The sequence below is a fragment of the Balaenoptera borealis genome, assembly GCF_965194805.1.
Source record: "Balaenoptera borealis genome assembly, chromosome: 1".
Lineage (NCBI taxonomy): Eukaryota > Metazoa > Chordata > Mammalia > Artiodactyla > Balaenopteridae > Balaenoptera > Balaenoptera borealis.
Genome location: NC_138860.1, coordinates 90,468,905 through 90,495,615, shown reverse-complemented (window position 1 = coordinate 90,495,615; position 26,711 = coordinate 90,468,905). Strand labels below are relative to the sequence as shown.

At 40.4% G+C, this 26,711-nt stretch overlaps 2 protein-coding genes across 4 annotated transcripts in view; one reads left to right on the top strand and one right to left on the bottom strand.

Moving 5' to 3' along the window:
* Nucleotides 1-26,711, top strand: part of WDR3 (WD repeat domain 3) — a 60,530-nt gene that overhangs the window by 33,617 nt on the left and 202 nt on the right. The window contains exons 22-27 of one of the 3 annotated variants that reach the window (XM_082369000.1): nt 14,652-14,744; nt 15,220-15,267; nt 15,942-15,985; nt 17,625-17,753; nt 19,157-19,250; nt 19,551-21,328. In XM_082369000.1, the coding sequence (XP_082225126.1) occupies nt 14,652-14,744; nt 15,220-15,267; nt 15,942-15,985; nt 17,625-17,753; nt 19,157-19,250; nt 19,551-19,706 (564 nt within the window). In that variant the 3' untranslated portion in view covers nt 19,707-21,328. Of the gene's footprint in view, nt 1-14,651; nt 14,745-15,219; nt 15,268-15,941; nt 15,986-17,624; nt 17,754-19,156; nt 19,251-19,550; nt 21,329-26,711 lie in introns of those variants that run through there. The other 2 variants (XM_082369002.1, XM_082369001.1) reach the window with 2 other exon arrangements.
* SPAG17 (sperm associated antigen 17) overlaps nt 14,500-26,711 on the bottom strand; it is a 233,777-nt gene continuing 221,565 nt past the window's right edge. The window contains exon 49 of the mRNA XM_082369949.1: nt 14,500-14,694. The gene's annotated coding sequence lies outside the window, so the exon portion shown is untranslated. The remainder of the gene's footprint in view (nt 14,695-26,711) is intronic.

Here is a 26,711-nt window from a genome sequence, read left to right as displayed (position 1 = left end):
TTGGATTCCTTTTATTTCTTTGTCTTCTCTGATTGCTGTGGCTAAAACTTCCAAAACTATGTTGAATAATAGTGGTGAGAGCGGGCAACCTTGTCTTGTTCCTGATCTTAGTGGAAATGGTTTCAGTTTTTCACCATTGAGGACGATGTTGGCTGTGGGTTTGTCATATATGGCCTTTATTATGTTGAGGAAAGTTCCCTCTATGCCTACTTTCTGCAGGGCTTTTATCATAAATGGGTGTTGAATTTTGTCAAAAGCTTTCTCTGCATCTATTGAGATACTCATATGGGTTTTCTCCTTCAATTTGTTAATATGGTGTATCACGTTGATTGATTTGCGTATATTGAAGAATCCTTGCATTCCTGGAATAAACCCCACTTGATCATGGTGTATGATCCTTTTAATGTGCTGTTGGATTCTGTTTGCTAGTATTTTGTTGAGGATTTTTGCATCTATGTTCATCAGTGATATTGGCCTGTAGTTTTCTTTCTTTGTGACATCTCTTTCTGGTTTTGGTATCAGGGTGATGTTGGCCTCGTAGAATGAGTTGGGGAGTGTTCCTCCCTCTGCAATATTTTGGAAGAGTTTGAGAAGGATAGGTGTTAGCTCTCCTCTAAATGTTTCATAGAATTCTCCTGTGAAGCCATCTGGTCCTAGGTTTTTGTTTGTTGGAAGATTTTTAATCACAGTTTCAATTTCACTGCTTGTGATTGGTCTGTTCATATTTTCTATTTCTTCCTGGTGCAGTCTCGGCAGGTTGTGCATTTCTAAGAATTTGTGCATTTCTTCCAGCTTGTCCATTTTATTGGCGTATAGTTGCTTCTAGTAATCTCTCATGATCCTTTGTATTTCTGCAATGTCAGTTGTTATGTCTCGTTTTTCATTTCTAATTCTATTGATTTGAGTCTTCTCCCTTTTTTTCTTGATGAGTCTGGCTAATGGTTTATCAATTTTATCTTCTCAAAGAACCAGCTTTTAGTTTTATTGATCTTTGCTATCTTTTCCTTCATTTCTTTTTCATTTATTTCTGATCTGCTCTTTGTGATTTCTTTCCTTCTGCTAACTTTGGGGTTTTTTTGTCTTCTTTCTCTAATTGCTTTAGGTAAAAGTTTAGGTTGTTTATTTGAGATGTTTCCTGTTTCTTGAGGTAGGCTTGTATTGCTATAAACTTCCCCCTTAGAACTGCTTTTGCTGCATCCCATAGGTTTTGGGTCATCGTGTCTCCATTGTCATTTGTTTCTAGGTATTTTTTGATTTCCCCTTTGATTTCTTCAGTGATCACTTCATTATTAAGTGGTGTATTGTGTAGCCTCCATGTGTTTGTATTTTTTACAGACCTTTTCGTGTAACTGATATCCAGTCTCATAGCGTTGTGGTCGGAAAAGATACTTGATACAATTTCAATTTTCTTAAATTTACCAAGGCTTGATTTGTGACCCAAGATATGATCTACCTGGAGAATGTTCCATGAGCACTTGAGAAAAATGTGTATTGTGTTGTTTTTGGGTGAAATGTCCTATAAATATCAATTAAGTCCATCTTGTTTAATGTATCATTTAAAGCTTGTGTTTCCTTATTTATTTTCATTTTGGATGATCTGTCCATTGATGAAAGTGGGGTGTTAAAGTCCCCTACTATGATTGTGTTGCTGTCGATTTCCCCTTTTATGGCTGTTAGTATTTGCCTTATGTATTGAGGTGCTCCTATGTTGGGTGCATAAATATTTACAATTGTTATACCTTCCTCTTGGATCGATCCCTTGATCATTATATAGTGTCCTTCTTTGTCTCTTGTAATAGTCTTTATTTTAAAGTCTATTTTGTCTGATATGAGAATTGCTACTCCAGCTTTCTTTTGATTTCCATTTGCATGGAATATCTTTTTCCATCCCCTCACTTTCAGTCTGTATGTGTCTCTAGGTCTGAAGTGGGTCTCTTGTAGACAGCATATATATGGGTCTTGTTTTTGTATCCATTCAGCCAGCCTGTGTCTTTTGGTGGGAGCACTTAATCCATTTACATTCAAGGTAATTATCGATATGTATGGTCCTATTCCCATTTTCTTAAATGTTTTGGGTTTGTTATTGTAGGTGTTTTCCTGCTTTTGTGTTTCTTGCCTAGAGAAGTTCCTTTAGCATTTGTTGTAAAGCTGGTTTGGTGGTGCTGAACTCTCTCAGCTTTTGCTTGTTTGTAAAGGTTTTAATTTCTCCATCACATCTGAACGAGATCCTTGCTGGGTAGAGTAATCTTGGTTGTAGGTTTTTCTCCTTCATCACTTTAAGTATATCCTGCCACTCCCTTCTGGCTTGCAGAGTTTCTGCTGAAAGATCAGCTGTTAACCTTATGGGGATTCCCTTGTGTGTTATTTGTTGTTTTTCCCTTGCTGCTTTTAATATGTTTTATTTATATTTAATTTTTGATAGTTTGATTAACATGTGTCTTGGCATGTTTCTCCTTGGATTTATCCTGTATGGGACTCTCTGTGCTTCCAGGACTTGATTAACTATTTCCTTTCCCATATTAGGGAAGTTTTCAACTATAATTTCTTCAAATCTTTTCTCAGTCCCTTTCTTTTTCTCTTCTTCTGGCAACCCTATAATTCGAATGTTGGTGCGTTTAATGTTGTCCCAGAGGTCTCTGAGATTGTCCTCAGTTCTTTTCATTCTTTTTTCTTTATTCTGCTCTGCCGTAGTTATTTCCGCTATTTTTTCTTCCAGGTCACTTACCCGTTCTTCTGCCTTAGTTAGTCTGCTACTGGTCCCTTCTAGAGTATTTTTTTTTTTTTTGGGGGTGGCATATTTCTTTTTTTTTTTTTAAACATCTTTATTGAAGTATAATTGCCTTACAACGGTGTGTTAGCTTCTGCTTTATAACAAAGCGAATCAGTTATACATATACAATATGTTCCCATTTCTCTTCCCTCTTGCATCTCCCTCCCTCCCACCCTCCCCATCCCACCCCTCTAGGTGGTCACAAAGCACCGAGCTGATCTCCCTGTGCTATGCGGCTGCTTCCCACTAGCTATCTATTTTACATTTGGTGGTGTATATATGTCCATGACACTCTCTTACCCTTTCACATCTCACCCTACCCCCTCCCCATATCCTCAAGTCCATTCTCTAGTAGGTCTGTGTCTTTATTCCTGTCTTGCCACTAGGTTCTTCATGGCCTTTTTTTTTTTTTTTCTTAGATTCCGTATATATGTGTTAGCATACTGTATTTGTTTTTCTCTTTCTGACTTACTTCACTCTGTATGACAGACTCTAACTCCATCCACCTCATTACAAATACCTCCATTTCATTTCTTTTTATGGCTGAGTAATATTCCATTGTATATATGTGCCACATCTTCTTTATCCATTCATCTGTCGATGGACATTTAGGTTGCTTCCATGTCCAGGCTATTGTAAATAGAGCTGCAATGAACATTTTGGTACATGACTCTTTTTGAATTATGGTTTTCTCAGGGTATATGCCCAGTAGTGGGATTGCTGGGTCGTATGGTAGTTCTATTTTTAGTTTTTTAAGGAACCTCCATACCGTTCTCATAGTGGCTGTATCAATTTACATTCCCACCAACAGTGCAAGAGTGTTCCCTTTCCTCCACACCCTCTACAGCATTTATTGTTTCTAGATTTTTTGATGATGACCATTCTGACTGGTGTGAGATGATATCTCATTGTAGTTTTGATTTGCATTTCTCTAATGATTAATGATGTTGAGCATTCTTTCATGTGTCTGTAGGCCATCTGTATATCTTCTTTGGAGAAATGTCTATTTAGGTCTTCTGCCCATTTTTGGATTGGGTTGTTCATTTTTTTGTTATTGAGCTGCGTGAGCTGCTTGTAAATTTGGAGATTAATCCTTTGTCAGTTGCTTCATTTGCAAATATTTTCTCCCATTCTGATGGTTGTCTTTTGGTCTTGTTTATGGTTTCCTTTGCTGTGCAAAAGCTTTTAAGTTTCATTAGGTCCCATTTGTTTATTTGTGTTCTTATTTCCATTTCTCTGGGAGCTGGGTCAAAAAGAATCTTGCTGTGATGTATGTCATAGAGTGTTCTGCCTATGTTTTCCTCTAAGAGTTTGATAGTGTCTGGCCTTACACTTAGGTCTTTAATCCATTTTGAGTTTATTTTTGTGCATGGTGTCAGGGAGTGTTCTAATTTCATACTTTTACATGTACCTGTCCAATTTTCCCAGCACCACTTATTGAAGAGGCTGTCTTTTCTCCACTGTATATGCTTGCCTCCTTTATCAAAGATAAGGTGACCATATGTGTGTGGGTTTATCTCTGGGCTTTCTATCCTGTTCCATTGATCTATATTTCTGTTTTTGTGCCAGTACCAAACTGTCTTGATCACTGAAGCTTTGTAATATAGTCTGAAGTCAGGGAGCCTGATTCCCCCAGCTCCATTTTTCGTTCTCAAGATTGCTTTGGCTATTCGGGGTCTTTTGTGTTTCCATACAAATTGTGAAATTTTTTGTTCTAGTTCTGTGAAAAATGCCAGTGGTAGTTTGATAGGGATTGCATTGAATCTGTAGATTGCTTTGGGTAGTAGAGTCATTTTCACAATGTTGATTCTTCCAATCCAGGAACATGGTATATCTCTCCATCTATTTGTATCATCTTTAATTTCTTTCATCAGTGTCTTATAATTTTCTGCATACAGGTCTTTTGTCTCCTTAGGTAGGTTTATTCCTAGATATTTTATTCTTTTTGTTGCAATGGTAAACGGGAGTGTTTTCTTAATTTCACTTTCAGATTTTTCGTCATTAGTGTATAGAAATGCAAGAGATTTCTGTGCATTAATTTTGTATCCTGCTACTTTACCAAATTCATTGATTAGCTCTAGGAGTTTTCTGGTAGCATCTTTAGGATTCTCTATGTATAGTATCATATCATCTGCAAATAGTGACAGCTTTACTTCTTCTTTTCCGATTTGGATTCCTTTTATTTCTTTGTCTTCTCTGATTGCTGTGGCTAAAACTTCCAAAACTATGTTGAATAATAGTGGTGAGAGCGGGCAACCTTGTCTTGTTCCTGATCTTAGTGGAAATGGTTTCAGTTTTTCACCATTGAGGACGATGTTGGCTGTGGGTTTGTCATATATGGCCTTTATTATGTTGAGGAAAGTTCCCTCTATGCCTACTTTCTGCAGGGCTTTTATCATAAATGGGTGTTGAATTTTGTCGAAAGCTTTCTCTGCATCTAATGAGATGATCATATGGTTTTTCTCCTTCAATTTGTTAATAATGGTGTATCACATTGATTGATTTGCGTATGTTGAAGAATCCTTGCATTCCTGGGATAAACCCCACTTGATCATGGTGTATGATCCTTTTAATGTGCTGTTGGATTCTGCTTGGTAGTATTTTGTTGAGGATTTTTGCATCTATGTTCCTCAGTGAAATTGGTCTGTAGTTTTCTTTTTTTGTGACATCTTTGTCTGGTTTTCGTATCAGGGTGATGGTAGCCTTGTAGAAAGAGTTTGGGAGTGTTCCTCTCTCTGCTATATTTTGGAAGAGTTAGAGAAGGATAGGTGTTAGCTCTTCTCTAAATGTTTGATAGAATTCGCCTGTGAAGCCATCTGGTCCTGGGCTTTTGTTTGTTGGAAGGTTTTTAATCACAGTTTCAATTTCAGTGCTTGTGATTGGTCTGTTCATATTTTCTATTTCTTCCTGGTTCAGTCTCGGCAGTTTGTGCATTTCTAAGAATCTGTCCATTTCTTCCAGGTTGTCCATTTTATTGGCATAGAGTTGCTTGTAGTAATCTCTCATGATCTTTTATATTTCTGCAGTGTCAGTGGTTACTTCTCCTTTTTCATTTCTAATTCTATTGATTTGAGTCTTCTCCCTTTTTCTCTTGATGAGTCTGGCTAATGGTTTATCAATTTTGTTTATCTTCTCAAAGAACCAGCTTTTAGTTTCATTGATTTTTGCTATTGTTTCCTTCATTTCTTTTTCATTTATTTCTGACCTAATCTTTATGATTTCTTTCCTTCTGCTGGCTTTGGGGTTTTTTTGTTCTTCTTTCTCTTATTGCTTTAGGTGCAAGGTTAGGTTGTTTATTCGAGATGTTTCCTGTTTCTTGAGGTAGGCTTGTATTGCTATAAACTTCCCTCTTAGCACTGCTTTTGCTGCGTCTCATAGGTTTTGGGTCATCGTATCTCCATTGTCATTTGTTTCTAGGTATTTTTTGATTTCCCCTTTGATTTCTTCAGTGACCACTTCGTTATTTAGTAGTGTATTGTGTAGCCTCCATGTGTTTGTATTTTTTACAGATCTTTTCCTGTAATTGATATCTAGTCTCATAGCGTTGTGGTCGGAAAAGATACTTGATACGATATCAATTTTCTTAAATTTACCAAGGCTTGATTTGTGACCCAAGATATGATCTATCCTGGAAAATGTTCCATGAGCACTTGAGAAAAATGTGTATTGTGTTGTTTTTGGGTGAAATGTCCTATAAATATCAATTAAGTCCATCTTGTTTAATGTATCATTTAAAGCTTGTGTTTCCTTATTTATTTTCATTTTGGATGATCTGTCCATTGATGAAAGTGGGGTGTTAAAGTCCCCTACTATGATTGTGTTGCTGTCGATTTCCCCTTTTATGGCTGTTAGTATTTGCCTTATGTATTGAGGTGCTCCTATGTTGGGTGCATAAATATTTACAATTGTTATACCTTCCTCTTGGATCGATCCCTTGATCATTATATAGTGTCCTTCTTTGTCTCTTGTAATAGTCTTTATTTTAAAGTCTATTTTGTCTGATATGAGAATTGCTACTCCAGCTTTCTTTTGATTTCCATTTGCATGGAATATCTTTTTCCATCCCCTCACTTTCAGTCTGTATGTGTCTCTAGGTCTGAAGTGGGTCTCTTGTAGACAGCATATATATGGGTCTTGTTTTTGTATCCATTCAGCCAGCCTGTGTCTTTTGGTGGGAGCACTTAATCCATTTACATTCAAGGTAATTATCGATATGTATGGTCCTATTCCCATTTTCTTAAATGTTTTGGGTTTGTTATTGTAGGTGTTTTCCTGCTTTTGTGTTTCTTGCCTAGAGAAGTTCCTTTAGCATTTGTTGTAAAGCTGGTTTGGTGGTGCTGAACTCTCTCAGCTTTTGCTTGTTTGTAAAGGTTTTAATTTCTCCATCACATCTGAACGAGATCCTTGCTGGGTAGAGTAATCTTGGTTGTAGGTTTTTCTCCTTCATCACTTTAAGTATATCCTGCCACTCCCTTCTGGCTTGCAGAGTTTCTGCTGAAAGATCAGCTGTTAACCTTATGGGGATTCCCTTGTGTGTTATTTGTTGTTTTTCCCTTGCTGCCTTTAATATGTTTTCCTTATATTTAATTTTTGACAGTTTGATTCTTATGTGTCTTGGCATGTTTCTCCTTGGGTTTATCCTGTATGGGACTCTCTGTGCTTCCAGGACTTGATTAACTATTTCCTTTCCCATATTAGGGAAGTTTTCAACTATAATCTCTTCAAATATTTTCTCAGTCCCTTTCTTTTTCTCTTCTTCTTCTTGGACCCCTATAATTCGAATGTTGGTGCGTTTATTGTTGTCCCAGAGGTCTCTGAGACTGTCCTCAGTTCTTTTCATTCTTTTTTCTTTATCCTGCTCTGCAGTAGTTATTTCCACCATTTTATCCTCCAGGTCAGTTATCCTTTCTTCTGCCTCAGTTATTCTGCTATTGATCCCATCTGGAGTATTTTTAATTTCATTTATTGTGTTTTTCATCGTTGCTTGGCTCCTCTTTAGTTCTTCTACGTCCTTGTTAAATGTTTCTTGCATTTTGTCTATTCTATTTCCAAGATTTTGGATCATCCTTACTATCATTATTCTGAATTCTTTTTCAGGTAGACTACCTATTTCCTCTTCATTTGTTAAGTCTGGTGTGTTTTGACCCTGCTCCTTCATCTGCTGTGTGTTTTTCTGTCGTCTCATTTTGCTTATCTTACTGTGTTTGGGGTCTCCTTTTCACAGGCTGCAGGTTCGTAGTTCCCGTTGTTTTTGGTATCTGTCCCCAGTGGCTAAGGTTGGTTCAGTGGGTTGTGTAGGCTTCCTGGTGGAGGGAACTAGTGCTTGAGTTCTGGTGGATGAGGCTGGATCTTGTCTTTCTGGTGGGCACGTCCACGTCTGGTGGTGTATTTTGGGGTGTCTGTGGCCTTATTATGATTTTAGGCAGCCTCTCTGCTAATGGATGGGGCTGTGTTCCTGTCTTGCTAGTTGTTTGGCATAGGGTGTTCAGCACTGTAGCTTGCTGGTCATTGAGTGATGCTGGGTCTTGATGTTGAGATGGAGATCTCTGAGAGATTTTTGCCGTTTGGTATTACGTGGAGCTGGGAGGTCTCTTGTGGACCAGTGTCCTGAAGTTGGCTTTCCCACCTCAGAGGTACGGCCCTGATGCCTGGCTGAAGCACCAAGAGCCTTTCGTCCACACGGCTCAGAGTAAAAGGGAGAAAAAATAGAAAGAAAGAAAGAAAGAGGCTATAATATAGTGAAGTAAAATAAAGCTATTATAAAGCAAAGCTATACAGACAAAATCTCACCCAGAGGCATATACATATACACTCACAAAAAAAGGAAAAGGGGAAAAATTAATATATCCTGCTCCCAAAGTCCACCTCCTGAATTTGGGATGATTCATGGTCTATTCAGGTATTCAACAGATGCAGGCACATCAAGTTGTTTGTGGAGTTTTAATCCGCTGCTTCTGAGGCTGCTGGGAGAGATTTCCCCTTCTCTTCTCTGTTCGCACAGCTCCTGGAGATCAGCTTTGGATTTGGACCCGCCTCTGCGTGTAGGTCGCCTGAGGGCGTCTGTTCCCTGCCCAGACAGGACGGGGTTAAAGGAGCAGCTGATTCGGGGGCTCTGGCTCACTCAGGCCGCGAGGAGGGAGGGGTACAGAGGAGGCGGGGCGAGCCTTCGGCGTCAGAGGCCGGCGTGACGTTGCACCAGCCTGAGGCGTGCAGTGTGTTCTCCCGGAGAAGTTGTCCCTGGATCACGGGACCCTGGCAGTGGCGGGCTGCACAGGCTCCCGGGAGGGGCGGTGTGGAGAGTGACCTGTGCTCGCACACAGGAGTTTTGGAGGCGGCAGCAGCAGCCCCAGCGTCTCACGCCCGTCTCTGGGGTCCGCGCTGATAGCCACGGCTCACGCCAGTCTCTGGGGTTCGTTTAGGCGGCGCTCTGAATCCCCTCTCCTTGTGCGCCGCGAAACAAAGAGGCAAGAAAAAGTCTCTTGCCTCTTCAGCAGCTGCAGACTTTTTCCCCCGGTCTCCCTCCCAGCCAGCTGTGGTGCGCTAACCCCTTCAGGCTGTGTTCACGCCGCCAACCCCAGTCCTCTCCCTGCGATCCAACCGAAGCCCGAGCCTCAGCTCCCAGCCCCGCCCGCCCCGGCGGCTGAGCAGACAAGCCTCTCGGGCTGGTGAGCGCTGCTCGGCGCTGATCCTCTGTGCGGGAATCTCTGCGCTTTTTCCTCTGCGCCCCTGTTGCTGTGGGATCCGCGCTGATAGCCGCGGCTCGCGCCAGTCTCTGAAGTTCGTTTAGGCGGCGCTCTGAATCCCCTCTCCTAGCGCACCAGGAAACAAAGAGGGGAGAAAAAGTCTGTTGCCTCTTCGGCAGCTGCAGACTTTTTCCCGGACTCCCTCCCGGCTAGCTGTGGTGCACTAACCCCTTCAGGCTGTGTTCACGCCGCCAACCCCAGTCCTCTCCCTGCGATCCACCGAAGCCTGAGCCTCAGCTCCCAGCCCCGCCCGCCCCGGCGGGTGAGCAGACAAGCCTCTCGGGCTGGTGAGTGCTGGTCGGCACTGATCCTCCGTGCGGGAATCTCTCCGCTTTGCCCTCCGCACCCCTGTGGCTGCGCTCTCCTCCGTGGCTCCAAAGCTTCCCCCCTCTGCCACCTGCAGTCTCTGCCCGCGAAGGGGCTTCCTAGTGCGTGGAAATCTTTCCTCCTTCACAGCTCCCTCCCACTGGTGCAGGTGCCGTCCCTATTCTTTTTCTCTGTTATTTCTTTTTTCTTTTGCCCTACCCAAGTACGGGGGGAGTTTCTTGCCTTTTGGGAGGTCTGACGTTTTCTGCCAGCGTTCAGTGGGTGTTCTGTAGGAGCAGTTCCACAGATGTAGATGTTTTTCTACTGTATCTGTGGGAAGGAAGGTGATCTCCGCGTCTTACTCTTCCGCCATCTTCTCTCCTCCCTAGAGTATTTTTAATTTCATTTATTGTGTTGTTCATCATTGCTTGTTTCCTCTTTAGTTCTTCTAGGTCCTTGTTAAATGTTTCTTGCATTTTGTCTGTTCTATTTCCTAGATTGTGGATCATCCTTACTATCATTATTCTGAATTCTTTTTCAGGTAGACTGCGTATTTCCTCTTCATTTGTTAGGTCTGGTGTGTTTTTACCTTGCTCCTTCATCTGCTGTGTGTTTTTCTGTCTTCTCATTTTGCTTAACTTACTGTGTTTGGGGTCTCCTTTTCGCAGGCTGCAGGTTCATAGTTCCTGTTGTTTTTCATGTCTGTCCCCAGTGGCTAAGGTTGGTTCAGTGGGTTGTGTAGGCTTCCTGGTGGAGGGGACTAGTGCCTGTGTTCTGGTGGATGAGGCTGGATCTTGTCTTTCTGGTGGGCACGTCCACATCTGGTGGTGTGTTTTGGGGTGTCTGTGGCCTTATTATGATTTTAGGCAGCCTCTCTGCTAATGGATGGGGCTGTGTTCCTGTCTTGCTAGTTGTTTGGCATAGGGTGTCCAGCACTGTAGCTTGCTGGTCGTTGAGTGAAGCTGGATCTTGGTGTTTAGATGGAGATCTCTGGAAGATTTTTGCCATTTGGTATTACATGGAGCTGAGAGGTCTCTTATGGACCAGTGTCCTGGAGTTGGCTCTCCCACTTCAGAGGCACAGCCCTGATGCCTGGCTGGAGCACCAAGAGCCTTTCATCCACATGGCTCAGAATAAAAGTGAGACAAAATAGTAAGAAAGAACGAAAGAGGATAAAATAAAAGTAATATAAAAAAAATAAAGTTATTAAAATAAAAAAATAAAGATTATTAAGAAAAAAAATTTTATTTTAAAGTAAAAACAAAACAAAACAAAAAAAAATGGACGGACAGAACCCTAGGACAAATGGTGAAAGCAAAGCTATACAGACAAAATCTCACACAGAAGCATACACATACACACTCACAAAAAGAGGAAAAGGGGAAAAAATAATATATCTTGCTCCCAACGTCCACCTCCTCAATTTGGGATGATTTGTTGTCTATTCAGGTATTCCACAGATGCAGGGTACATCAAGTTGATTGTGGAGCTTTAATCCGCTGCTTCTGAGGCTGCTGGGAGAAATTTCCCTTTCTCTTCTTTTTTCGCACAGCTCCCGGGGTTCAGCTTTGGATTTGGCCCCGCCTCTGCATGTAGTTCGCCTGAGGGAGTCTGTTTTTCGCTCAGACAGGACAGGGTTAAAGGAGCAGCTGCTTTGGGGGCTCTGGCTCACTCAGGCCGGGGGGAGGGAGGGGTATGGATACGGGGCGAGCCTGCAGCGGTAGAGGCCAGTGTGATGTTGCACCAGCCTGATACACGCCGTGCGTTCTCCCGGGGAAGTTGTCCCTGGATCACGGGACCCTGGCAGTGGCGGGCTGCACAGGCTCCCGGAAGGGGCGGTTTGGAGAGTGACCTGTGCTCGCACACAGGGTTCTTGGTGGCAGCAGCAGCAGCCTTAGCGTCTCCTGCCCGTCTCTGGGGTCTGTGCTGATAACCGCGGCTCGCGCCCATCTCTGGAGCTCATTTAAGCAGTGCTCTTAATCCCCTCTCCTCGCGCACCAGGAAACAAAGAGGCAAGAAAAAGTCTCTTGCCTCTTCGGCAGCTCCAGACTTTCCCGGACTCTCTCCTGGCTAGCTGTGGTGCACTAACCCCTTCAAGCTGTGTTCACACCGCCAACCCCAGTCCTCTCCCTGCGATCCGACCGAAGCCCAAGCCTCAGCTCCCAGCCCCCGCCCGCCCCAGTGGGTGAGCAGACAAGCCTCTCGGGCTGGTGAGTGCTGGTCGGTACCGGTCCTCTGTGCGGGAATCTCTCCGCTTTGCCCTCCGTACCCCTGTTGCTGCACTCTCCTCCATGGCTCTGAAGCTCCCCCCTCTGCCACCGTCAGTCTCCGCCCACGAAGGGGCTTCCTAGTGTGTGGAAATCTTTCCCCCTTCACAGCTCCCTCCCACTGGTGCAGGTCCCATCCCTATTCTTTGTCTCTGTTTTTTCTTTTTTCTTTTGCCCTACCCAGGTACGTGGGAGTTTCTTGCCTTTTGGGAGGTCTGAGGTCTTTTACCAGCGTTCAGTGGGTATTCTGTAGGAGCAGTTCCACGTGTACATGTATTTCTGATGTATCTGTGGGGAGGAAGGTGATCTCCGCATCTTACTCTTCCACCATCTTCTCCCCTCTGCCTTTTTTATTATAATATGTCTTGGTGTAGGTCTGTTTGGGTTTACCTTGTTTGGGACCCTCTGTGCTTCCTGTACCTGCTTATCTGTTTCCTTCTTTAGGTTTTGGAAGTTTTCAGCCGTAATTTTTCAAATACATTTTCAATCCCCTTTTCTCTTCCCTTTCTGGAATCCCGATTATGTGTAGATTGGTACATTTTATATTATCCCATAGGTCTCTTGTATTTCTTTCATTTTTTTCTCATTTGGCTTTCTGTCTGCTGTCCTGATGGGTGATTTCCATCATTCTATCTTCCAGGTCAGTTATTCGTTTTGCATTATTTATTTTGCCGTTCATTGCCTGTAGTTCAGTTTTTGTCTCGACAAATGAGTTTTCTAATTTTTCTTGGTTCCTCTTTATTGTTTCTAGTTCCTTTTTATAGTACTCTACATTTCTGTTGATAGCCTTTCTTAATCCCTTCAGTATTTTCATTATCTCCTTTTTGAAATCAGTGTCTGTTAGACTGAAGAGGTCTATCTACTGTGGTCTTGGGGGGCTGTTTATATCTGGGAGCATCCCTGTGTAGCCTGCGTGGGTTTAATATTTTTGGTGCAAGGGCTCATTTTCGTATGGATGCCTGTTGCCTCTTTTCTCAACGTGTGCTGGCCATTATCCCCTTAATAGAGGGTGTGCAGATGCAGTGGCTGGTGCCTGGTCGTGGGGTTCTCAGCAGCAGTGGTAGCTCATGTGTGCCCCCGGAGCACACGATGGGAGCAGAGGCGGCTCGTGATCACTCCTGGAGCTCATGTAGGTAGGCAGTGTCCTGCTGCCTGAGAGCTCGCTCAGGGAAATCGGCTGCAGGGTGGCTTCTGCGCCTCCCCTCGCACACTGCCCACATAACAGCACCTCTCCAAAGCCCAAGTTTCCCCACCCAGCCCTCGCCCATACTGGCAGACGTGTCTCAGGCTGGGGAGTGTAGAGCAGTTGCGCTGACCCTCTGTGCAGGTCTCTATTCTAGCTGCTGCAGATCAGTTGCTGTGTTCTTCTCCAAGGCTCTGAAGCTCTTCCTCTGTCCTGGATGATCTCCCTGCCGGTGAGGGGACTTCCCAGGGTGCAAGAACCTTTCTTGTTTCACAGCTCCCTGCCTGGGGCGCAGGTCCCAACCCGATGACTTCCTTCCTTTCTTTTTTTTTTTTTTTTAAACTTCTGTCCTACCTGGTTACATGGAGATTTTCTTGCCCATTCAGGGGTCTAAGGTCTCCTGCCAGCATTCAGTAGACATTCTGTGAGAACTGTTCGACATGTAGATATGTTTTTGATGTATTTGTGGGAGGAGGTGAGCTTCACGTCCTTCTACTCCGCTGTCTTGATTGTTCCCCTGTATCTCATCTTTAAATAGGATCCCAACCAGATAGGCCTTTTGTGGCAAAAAGTTGATGAAATTTACAGATGAAGAGCATAACCTCTGTTTTCCTCCCTTGTAACCAAGGACAGAAGTAGTGCTGAATCTGTTGGATCAGCACCTGGTTTCTAGAAAGGAAGGTTTGATCTCCTGAAAGTGGCGCCTCTCAGGTGTTCCTGGGAGTTGCCCTACTCAGTGTGTCCACTTGTAGTCTCACCTGAATCCATGACCCAGTCTCCTTGTAAATTAAAAAAGAAAAATCAGGGACTTCCCTCTGGCGCAGTGGTTAAGAATCCGCCTGCCATAGTAGGGGACATGGGTTCAGTCCCTGGTCTGGGAAGATCCCACATGCTATGGAACAACGAAGCCCGTGCACCACGACTACTGAGCCTGCGCTCTAGAGCCCACGAGCCACAACTGCTGAACCCATGTGCTGCAACTACTGAAGCCTGCATGCTCTAGGGCCTGCATGCTGCAACTAAGCCCGTGTGCTGCGACTACTGAGTTCACAGACTTAGAGCCTATGCTCCGCAACAAGAGAAGCCACTGCAATGAGAAGCCTGCGCACTGCAAAGAAGAGTAGCCCCCACTTGCCACAACTAGAGAAAGCCTGTGCGCAGCAACAAAGACCTAACGCAGCCAAAAATAAGTAAAATTTAAAACAAAACAAAACAAAACCCGAAGACATCTTTGAATGCTGTTTGGCACACTGTTGGCACATCTTTATTAAACTGATTCAAGCAATTTCATTTGGTAACTTTTCATCAGGCCTTCCATTTGCAGTGTTGTGGGATGGTGAGTTTGTTGTGATGATTTCTGTCCTTTGCCATCATCTGTGTAGGCTGAGAGGATCATGGAGGCTATTGAGCTGTACCGAGAAGAAACTGCAAAAATGAGAGAACACAAAGCCATTTGTAAAGCTGCAGGGAAAGAGGTAAGACAGTCCATTAAGTTACGGTCTGAGAAACATTTATAAATGGAGACAATTCCTGAGGGAAAAAACATCATTTGGGGATTTATTAACTCAGGAAATGAGATAAATGTAATAAAATCTTTTCTAATTCAAACATTAGAAAGAAGGAATTGAGAAGCTTTGTCTTAATAAAAAGCCAAGGATAGTTAATTTGAGATCATGGTGATTATTGTATTGAGTTAAAAACTCAGATTCCTGCTTTCGTTTGGGAGGCAGGTAAACATTTCAGATTTCTAGATGAAATGTATTGCCCAGACTCATTGATAAATAAGCACTATTGAAACTAAAAGTTATTATTAAATAATTTAATAATTCTTTAGGATCAGTTTTTAGGGTCTCTCTTTTCAAAACTGTAAAATATTGTTATGACCCTGCCTGTGATAAGCACTATCAAAGGCTTGTTTTTTAATGACTTGATTTAATAATTTCTTCATAGGTTCCTCTTCCCATCAACCCCATCCTGATGGCTTATGGCAGTATCTCTGTGAGTAGACTAATGGTTTCCCCTTGGTTATTCTAAGGTTACTTTCAGGCACAAGAGAGGAAGTGAAGAGGCATTTTGATTTTAGAATAGACGTATTGGGAAATACTTTGTCATTAAAAATCTCTTGAATGCTGGAATCCTCTAAGACATTTTGTATTTCAAAAGGACCATTTTAGTGTAACTTCAGGTCATCCTTTCTGGTTGGACTGGACTGGCATTCTTTTTTTAGTGCTTATTTATGTTTAGTATCCACAGCCCTCTGAAGATTCTATTCATTGAAACTGAAGTTTTTGGAGGAAAAGTTGATATAAATTAGTCAGATAAAAGAGGAGAGAGGGAGAATACTGGGACAATGTATGCTTTTAGTGATCTTTAATTACTCAATACTTTACTTGCATGTTTCATTCATCACAATAGTAATGTGAGTCAGTGTGTCTTCATTTTATAGATAGGAGACTGTTCTGACTTACAGATTGAAGGGAACATAGTTGATAAGTGGCAGAGCTGGATTGTGAACCCAGATCTGACTCAGTCTAAGCCCATGCATGTAGTGCCATTTTTAGAACAGTTTCTCATAAGAAGGAGAGATATCCCTGGTTTTTAGGAGATGGAAATTAGAGAGCTTCAGTTAAGAAATCAAGAATATCACTAATGCTGTCACACTTCCTTTATAGCCTTCAGCTTATGTGTTGGAGATTTTTAAAGGAATCAAGTCAAGGTGAGTGCCGGTGCACAGTTATTACAGCTAATACCATTTACCGAACATGAGATAAACAGACATTATAATTGATGGTTATCTTCTTTAGAGGCTTAACTATGTCAAAATTTTGATGGAAAATAATTCATTATAATGTTCTTTTTGAATTAGAACTAGAAGGTTCCTCCTAAAATATGAAGGGAGATATTGAATAGTTTTAAAAAGGACAAATGAAGGGCAGTGCTACTTTATATCCTAGGTAATGAAATCATCTATAATTCAGTCACAGGTACCAACTGTTAACATTTTTTGTTGTATATTTCCTTTGGCTTATTTTCTGTGTACATACACAGTTGGAATCATATGTATACATTTTTATATCCTGTCCTTTTTCACAGAATATTTCCTGAGCACTTGCTCACTTTAGTAATATTCTTCAAAAACACATCATTGAATTAGTTCAAAATATTCCATTGTACGTATAGTTACTATTGGGTGGTGCATATGTGTTTGGCTGTTATCAATACTGCTTCAGTAAACACCTTTATATATAAATCTTTGTCGTCATCATTGATTATTTTTCTTAAGGGTCCTATCAGTCTATTAACTAATCAATGGACATGAGCTTTTTAAAGGTTTATGTTGCTTAATTACTGTCAGAGTGCCTGTAATGACTTTTACCAGCTTTTAAAAAGTTCTTTGCTGGTTTGAGAGGCAAAAGGTGGTACTGTGTTATTTTCCTTTTTAATTAACAAAGTTAAAATTTTATTATATTTGTTGGCCATTTGTATTTTTTCCTGTGAATTTTTACTTTCCCTTTCTTGTGCTTTATAGTTGTTTCTCTTACCATTTTTTTAAGAATTTTTTTATATCTTTTGTCATTCATTTTTGGAATAATATCTGAGTTTGATCTACTGAGAGTTATCATTTTTTAATAACAAATCACAATATCTGAATATATCCCATACAAGAAACAAACAGGACCTATCTAAGATAATGAAACTTTGCTAGAGAAATGTAAAAGAAAATTTAGAGTAATGGAGGTACGATGTATTCCTAGATGGGAAGATTCTGTGTTTTAAAGATTTGGTTTTTCTTAAACTAATCTGTAGGTTTGTGATCCCAATTGAAATCCTCTTGAGAGTTCTAGTTGGAATTGATGAAATAATAGAACTAGCTCAAGAAAAGTAAAACAAACCAAAACCAGAACAAGAGGGAGCTGTTCTCCTAGATTAAAAAACTGTAAAAATGCAAAATTAAAACAGTACAGGATTGTTGTCAGAATCAGTTATCAAAACAGACTCTAAAGCCCTAGAACACTCTATGATATAGAAGGACTCAATAAATGGTAAAAGAAGTATCATGTAAAGATGGGATATACAACAAAAGGCTTTAAAGAAATTGGTTATCTGAAAAAAAAAAGTTAGATTCTCCTACCATGCCATGGACCAGAATGCATCAAGTAGGTTAAAATACTAAATATAAAAAACCAAAATGTTGAAAAGAGAGAACCATTCATAATACAGATGTATGTTTAACTCTGGATGGGTAAGATCTACTCAAGTATAAAAGTAGAAGAAAAAAATAGGAGAGGAAAAGATTTTTAAATTGACCATGTTAAGAAACGTGGCATTTTTAATGTTTATTTTTTCCTCTTCAGTGAGCTGGAAGAATCTCTGCTTGTGCTGCCTTTCTCTTACATCCCAGACATTCTTAAGCTCTTTAATGAATTCATCCAGCTGGGCTCTGATGTTGAACTTCTATGTAGGTGCCTCTTCTTTCTCCTCAGGTAACGTCCTTTCCAAAAGTATATCATGTCTCATCCGCATAACTGCTCCAGTAGTGCCTCACCTGAAGCTGTCCATGCTTTGGGATTAAGAAATGTGATGTTCCCGTTTCAGAGACTGTTGGGAATTTCAGTGCTGCCTGACATAATTCTTATCCTTTGGAATCAGTCTCGCTCGTAAAACGCAGATAGTGATGACCCAACTCTTTAAGTAGCATGAGGTACTATGTTGCTAAGGATGCTTAGGCAGGCAGAGGTCTCCAGGTTACAGTCTAAGGTAGCAGCTCCGTTTCTAGTCAGTTTGCCGGAAGCCCATCTCTGAATGGCCAGTCTGCCTCAGTGTTTCTTTTTGACTACTGAGTTTAAACTAAATGGTTTTGTTTTCATAACAGCATTTTAAGGAGTAGTCAGTTTATTTCCCAGGTCTCTACAAGTACAAATAGAAGAATAGGGGCATATTTGGAGGGAACTAAGAAACATAAAATGTTCATTAGATTATATTCTAGGAAGAATTCTTATTAGTATGTAACAGAGGGAAAATATATTTACAAAGGCGTAATATATTCTTATCTCCCACTCTGTCCCCCAGTCTCAGGCTGTTATATCAGAGGACAGGAATAGAGGCAAATTTGAACATTCCTTAAAATGCTATTAGGAAAACAGAAACTGCTCAGCCAATACCAAATAGTTAAAAAGAAGAAAACAGGTGTATTTGGTGAATTGGCCTTTTTTCATGATCAGTAACCCTTCATTCCTTTATTTCTTTCAGGATAGTAGCAAATGAAGAACAATGATATGTTTATATTATTCTGTTGTCATATTTACAGTTTATTTTTTATTGCTATGGCATATGTGCTACTGAATTGGGGTTACTGATTCTAAGAGAAACACAGTGAATATTTCTAGCATATTGGGATGGTAGATGGGTGCTACCTCTACCAGGTAGATATGGCAGGTCACAACTGAGGGTGAGGGTGAATGTGGAGGTTAAAGGAGCATGAATCATCAAGGGCACCTTGGTACTCTAGGTCAGAGTTTGATCATCTCTTTTTTTATGGCTGAAATATTAATAAATCTTTGAGTTAGCAATTCTTAGAAGGCTCATTTTCCTCTGATCTTTCCATAGAATACCATTGTCAAAATCTGTGGCCACCTGGTAGATTGCAAAGAGTCAGCTTTGCAAATGAGTTGAATGTTAGGATAGTATTTTAAAAATTGTTATTGGATAGAACTGAATAGTAGGAAGAAACTTCTTTAGTTTTTTTTCCTAGAAGCATTTCTGTATTTCCATGATTGGCGAAATGATTTTTTTTTGGACATTTTGTCTGTTTGCTAGTTCTAGAAGGGATAGGTAGAGCTAGAACCACTATCCTTCTTTGTGACATGCCTGGTTTTATTTTTGTTAGGATTCACTTTGGCCAGATCACTAGCAACGAAATGCTTGTGCCAGTGATTGAAAAATTAAAGGAAACAACTATTTCAAAAGTCAGCCAAGTCCGGGTAAGTATCTTTGTAGAGACAGAACAAGGAGGGGAAAATTCTAGTGTGTATGTTACTTACAAGTAGCATAGTGTGCTATGCCCTGTCTTTGGTGATATTGACCTGACATGCATGTGTATTTAAGATGAGGTTTTCGTTGGAGCTAGTAGACATAAGGAAAACAAACAAACAAACCAGGAAGAACCTTAGGGAAGGATGAGTAACAACACATGAAGCTTTGGTTCCCCTGACTCACATATGCTGCGATATTGAACTGAATTGAGAGGAAGTTTATTTCATCTCTCTTGTATTCTTTCTCAGGATGTTATCGGCTTCAACCTGGCAGGTCTTGATTATCTCAAGAGGGAATGTGAGGCAAAAAGTGAAGTTATGTTTTTTGCTGATGCTACCAGCCACTTGGAAGAAAAGAAGAGGAAAAAGAAAAAGAGGGAGAAGCTGATTTTAACATTGACTTAGAACTGAAATGTGGTGCCTTTTTCAACTTTTTCTTGAAAAGGACTTCCAAACTAAGCAGCAGTAGAGTTGGTGTAATCTTTGAAATAAATAAGAGGTTATCATGTTGCAAAAGAAAGATCCTAGGATGTGTTTCCTAACTTTGCCTGAGGGAATTCCAACATAGCAGTATGGGCTCCATTTCTTGGCCTGAAACACAGACTAGTTTAAAATCTGTGCTCTGAATGGCAAGCCCTGCAGGAGTTGTTCCCTTCTAGCAGGAAGCAAAGAACTTTTTTAAAATTAAGTATTTGTTTCACTAGAGTTGAAATTAACATTTCAGAAGTTTTCCTTATTTCTTTTATGTCAGAAGATTTGTTGGGTAATTTGTTGCCTCTCTGTATTAGGTTTTACTGCCTACTGAGACAATCAGGTATGTAACTGATTGCCCTCTGCCCATAAATGCAGATTCTTGGACTTACAGAACTGAAAGGGACCATAAAAGTTATCTAGAACAGCCTCTTTAAACTTAACCTCTTGTAGGTGGTTTTATCTGTGTATAAAAAGCTCCTAATTAATTGCTGTTTATACTTCTCTAAGTAGTTGTTTCTAATTAAAGAGTAGTCAAGTAGAGATGCCTTGCTGTGCACTAATCAAAGAGAAGGGGAACTTACCTCAGATAAAGTGAAATGTACAGTAAGTAACTGAGCTATATAGCTTTTGGTCAAAGTATCTGAAACTCCTTACCTAAAGGTTTGAGGTTAACAGGTGAGTTTAAAAAAAAATTCTAAGCCAAGCTAATTTCTAGTCATTAAGTCAGAATTTATTGGTTTAGCCAGCCATTGGCTACATACAATCCTTTGTACTGAAACCATTTAATGAATAATCTCTTGCAAATGATGCATTGTTACCTATGGAAGCCTGTAATGCCATAAAGAGGAGGCTCATGAATGGTTTATTAGGAGTATACCATCTAAGCTTAACTTAAAATAGAAATAAATAAATCTCCATATGTCTATATATATTTATTTCAAATAAGCTTAGATGGTATACTCCTAATACAAAGTATATGCTTAACAATTTGAGATTCCCTGGCTAGAAGTTAGGTGCTTAGTGTAGTAATTGTATTAATTAAAGTGTTTCTCTGTGACAAGTATCATAAGTCATATCTCATCCCAAAGAAGTCTAGCAGAGCATCTAGGACAGTGACCAAGGAGACAGTGGTGTCTGTCACTGGCATGTAGGGTTCTACTCACCTATCCATCAGTGCAGCCTTTCCAGGCCAGACCAGGCAGGAGCTTAGGAGGAAGCCACCTGGCCTACAAACAGTATCTACAATCCATCCCCTTTCCTCATAATCTAAGAGCCTTAGTTTTGAGATAGGACTGAGGCTCTTAAGGATAACATCACCTTATATTCTAAGTCCTATCTCTTTATTTCTGAGGTTGTGAGATGCGAACAGCTCTGATGTGTACCGCAGTCACTGGCCCGATCCTTGGTAGGGCCGAGTGCTAGCTGCCCTTGTATAATCCCTACCCACCCAAGCGTAGGCTGGACCTAGTGACCTGCTTCTAAAGAATAGACTACAACAAATGTAATAGGATATCTCTTCCAAGGTTAGGTTATAAAACCCTGAATTCTGCCTTGCTCGTGCTCTCTCAGGTCTTCTTGATCGCTCTGGTAAACACAAGCTGCCATGTTGTGAGATGCCCTGAGGGCAATCTCCGGACAACAGCCAGTGAGGGACTGAGGTCCTCAGTCTAACAGCCTGTAAGAAGCTGCATCCTGCCAACGACTGCTTGAGTGAACTGAAAGCAGGTTCACCCCTAGTTAAGCCAGAGTACCCAACAGCTCTACGCCTGGATTCCTGACCCACACAAGCTATGAGATCATAATGTCTGTTGCTTTAAGCTTACTGAGTTTTGGGGTAATTTGTTACGTAGCAATAGATAACTAATACAGCTTCTGTAGAACAAATTACCTAACCTGGTTATGTTTCAGATTACTCATCTACAAAATGGCATGATGCTACCTACACTGAAGTTATTATAAAGTACTTACCACTGGCTCAGAGTAAACACAGAATATGTTACTTTTACTGTGTGAGACATACAAGGTATAAACCTATAGAATGATTCCAATATATACATAGATAAGATTGGAAAGAAATGGACTAAAATGTTATCTGTCAGATATTACAGAGAATCTTTACAATAGATGTCTAATATGAGTAAGTACATTGGGCATCTTTTAATCTCATTAACTCTGATAATATGAACAAAGAGGCATAAAGACAACATCACTTAAGACATTTCTTCTATTAGGTACATTGATGTTGTTACTTTTTTTTTTTTTTTTTGAGTGCTTATTCATTCTTTACTTATTTCCAAACCTTCCCAGGGTTGAAAAGATATTTATTTAGCTATGGGACAGTTTAATCTCTAGTTGGCTAAGGTTACTGGAACAGTAATTCATACTCATGTTACAGTCACCATCATAGACAGGCTAAGGAAATAGTCCTACTTACTGGTCAAGATTTTGAGACTACAGAGGAGATATAGGGACTAAATTAACCCATGTCATTCTTTCTGAAGCATATAAGGATATGTTTAGTCCTTTTTCAAAACTATTTCCTATATCAATAGGGGACTCAAAGATCATACCTCTTCCAGTTCTTTCATGTGATTTGGGTAACAGGAATCCTATATTTGCACTCAGGTTTCAGTTAACTTCTCTCAATTCTTGATTGAGTTCTGAGCTTCTTCAGCAATGAGTCACAATTTTGAAGCATGTCATTACTTTTGATAGATTGGTGCCAACAGACATTACGAATATTTGAAAGCTCTTCTGTAGTTTTCAGAATTGTCCAGCTAGAGTTTCAAACTTCACCACTACTTAGTTTAAGATAACTTCTGAAAGGCATGGACTAGAACCGAGATAAATCACATCTTAATCAGTGGTTCCCAAACTATATTCCAAGACCCCTAGGGGTCTGAAGACTCTTCCGAGGAGTCCACAAGGTCAAAAATATTTCAAAACAATAAATTTAATAATGTCCTCCAGGAATTCATGTCCACCCAGAGCCTATGAATGTGACCTTATTTGGAATTTGGATCTTTACAAATATAATTAGTTAAGATTAGGTCATTCTAGATAAGATTAAATCCAATGATTTGCTTTTATAAGAATGCCATGTGATGGACAGCTACATGTAAAAGAATGAAATTAGAACATTCTCTAACACCATACCCAAAAATAAACTCAAAATGGACAAAGACCTAAATGTAAGGCCGGACACTATAAAACTCTTAGGGGAAGATAGACAACACCCTTTGACATAAATCTCAGCAATATCTTTTTGGATCCACCTAATAGAGTAAGGAAAATAAAAACAAAAATAAACAAATGGGACCTAATTAAACTTAAAGCTTTTGCACAACAAAGGAAACCATAAACAAAATGAAGAGACAGCCCCCAGAATGGGAGAAAATATCTTCAAACGAAGCAACCAACAAGGGATTAATCTGTAAACTATACAACAGCTCATGCAGCTCTACGTTAAAAAAAAACAAACACGAGGCACATGAAAAGATGCTCAACATCACTAATTATCAGAGCAATGCGAATCAAAACTACAATGAGGTACTACCTCACATCAATCAGAATGTCCATCATCAAAAAGTCTACACACAATAAATGCTGGAGAGGATGTGGAGAAAAGGGAACCCTCCTACACTGTTGGTACCACCACTATGGAGAACAGTATGGAGGTTCCTTAAAAGACTAAAAATAGAACTACCATATGATCCAGTAATCCCACTCCCGGGCATATATCTGGAGAAAACCATAATTCAAAAAGATACATGCACCCCAATGTTCATTGCAGCACTATTTACAATAGCCAAGACATGGAAGCAACCTAAAAGTCCATTGACAGATGATGAATGGATAAAGAAGATGTGGTACATACATACAATGGAATATTACTCAGCCGTAAAAAAGAATGAAATAATGCCATTTGCAGCAACATGGATGAACCGAGAGATTATCATCCTAAATGAAGTAAGTCAGAGAAAGACAAATATCATACGATATCACTCATATGTGGAATTAATTTAAAAATGATATAAATGAACTTATTTACAAAACAGAAACAGACTTACAGATATCAAAACAAACTTATGGTTTCCAAAGGGGAAATGTGGCGGGGAGGGATAAATCAGGAGCTTGGGGTAAACATACATACACTACTATATATAAAGTAGATGGCCAACAAGGACCTGCTGTATAGCATAGGGAACTCTACTCAATGTTGTATGATGACCTGTATGAGAAAAGAATCTAAAAAAGAATAATACATGTATATGTATAACTTAATCACTTTTCTGTACACCTGAAACTAACACAACATTGTACATCAACTATACTCCAGTAAAATTAAAATTAAAAAAAAAAAAAGAATGCCATGTGAGGACACACAGGGAGGGAGGCCATGGGACAGCAGAGGCAGAGATTGGGATTGGAGTGACAGCAGCTACAACCCTAGGAACACCAAGGATTCTACCACCAGAAACTAGTAGAGAGGCATGGAACAAATTCCCTCAGTGCTTCCAGAGGGAACTAACTCTCTACTAGGTCTTGGTTTCAGACCTCCTAAACTGCAAGAGAATAAATATCCATTGTTTTAAGCCACCCAGTGTGGTCATTTGTTACAGCAGCCTCAGGAAACTGATAACAAATTTTGGTATCAGGAAGTGAGGTACTGCTATAGCAAATGCCTAAAAATATGGAAGTGGCTTTGGAATCAAGTAATGGGTGAAAGCGGGAAGAATTTTGAGCTACATGATAGAAGAAAGTCTAGATTACCTTGAGGAGACTGTTGGTAGAGATAACAGTAAAAGCACTTTTGGTGAGGGTTCAGAAGGAAGTGATGGGGAAAGTAAAGAACACTTCAAGCGTCTTAGAGAATTCCTACATCATGAACAGAATGTTGGTATAAATATGAACATTAAAGGTGCTTTTGCTAAGACCTCAGATGGAAATGAAGAACATGTTATTGGACAGTGGAGGAAGTGATCCTTGTTACGAAGTGGCAGAAAACTTGGCTGAATTGTGTTCTGCTTTTGGGTAAAAAGTAGAACTTATAAACAATGAAATTAGATTTCCAGCTGACGTTTCCAAGCAAAACATGGAAGATGTGTCCTGGTTTCTTGCTGCTTATAGTAAAATACAAGAGGAAAGAGATAAACCGAGGAAGGAAATGGTCAGCGAAAAGGAACCTGAACATGATGATTTGGAAAATTCACAGCCTGTCCATATTGCAGGGAATGCTAAGGCATGCTCTGGAGAGTTCATCAAGGGTGCAGCTGGAAAACCTAGTGGAGAAATTAGGTTTGTGACCATGAGTATAATCAACCATCTCAGCAGAAGCTAGGAACAGAGGTGAGACTATCCAGGAAGGACCTGTGGAGAACCCTCACGTCTAATGGCGTGGATCTCCTTGACATCCACGAAGACTGATGGCTTTTGAGAATGTTCCATTAGCAAAAACTGCCTGCTTGGCATGGGGGACAGAGACAAGAAATGAAGGAAGGCTGCCAGACTTCTGGGCTTCTGTAAGCAGGAAATGGGCTGCCCAGAGGATAAGACTGTATCCCAGGCTAACAACTGAGAGGGTGGGGCCCACAAGGCATCTGTGGGTCTAGAGGGGGGTGCTGATGAAGCCTCTGGCCCAGAGGACAGATCAAGACACAATTATGCTCAGGTTTTGAAACCTTAGGAAATCTGCCCCTCTGCACTGCAAACACTTAAATCGGTGACTCCTTTATTCTTTCCATTTTCTCCTTTTAAAATGGGACTGTCTTCTTATGCTATTTTGCAAGCTGACAACTTGTTTCTAGTTTCACAAGTCCATAGATGGAGAGGACACCATGATAGGTGAAGACTTTGGGGAATATTGGGATAGAGTGAGTGCATTTTGCACGTGAGATGGGTATGAATTTTGGGGAACCAGAAGGTGGACTGTACTGAGTTTATCCCCACAAAACTCATGTCTACCAGGACTTATGAATGCGATCTTATTTGTAAATAGGGTCTTCACAGATGCAATCGAGTTAAGATGAGGTCATTCAAGATTAGAGTAGCCCCTAAAACCAATGACTATTGTTCTTATAAGGAGAGACATACAGAAATACACAGGGAAGAATGCCATTGGGGACAGAGGCAGAGATCAGAGTGAGTTATAAGCTAAGGAACACCAAGGACTGCTGGCAACCACCAGAAATTAGGAAAGAGGCATAGAACAAATTCTCCCTCAGAGCCTCCAGAAGGAACCAACCCTGCTGACACCTCGATTTCAAATATCTGGCCCCCCAAACTGCAAGAGAGTAAATATCTATTGTTTTAAGCCACCTGGTCTGTGGTACTTTGTTATGGCAGCCTCGAGACACAAACACAGATTTATTACAGCAGCCCTAGGAAACTAATGCAAGATGCTATTTGCCTTTTTCTCTCATGAGCGTACAGTGGAGTTTTCCAGAGACTATGTGATGTGTGATATGGTGACAGATTGAATACAGAGCAGATGTGAGAATCCAGCTATGTCCTATTAAGCCAGACATTGAAAAGATTTGCAAAAATGTAATACTCCCCTTCTTATTAATTTTTGTTGGAAAAGTTATTTTTCATTAACAATTTATTTATGGTAATATACTGGGTTTATTTTTTAATAAATTATAAGTTTTTCCAAGTTTTAATTCTAATTTGGTAAATACTGATAAATATGACCCACATAAATGAAAGGTTTTTGGGGTCCTCAATAATCTTTAAGAATACATGAGGAGTCTTGAGTCCAAAAAATTTAAGAACCACTGGCCTAACTAAATTCTCAAGTCCAAAAGGGCATCCTGCTGTTTGTGTTTGTACCCTTGCTTTTTGGAGAGTCCGATCAACATCAAAAATAGCACTTGAAAGAGTGAACTTTAGAATCACATTGAAGTAGGTTAGATTTTTACTTCTTCAAGATTCTCT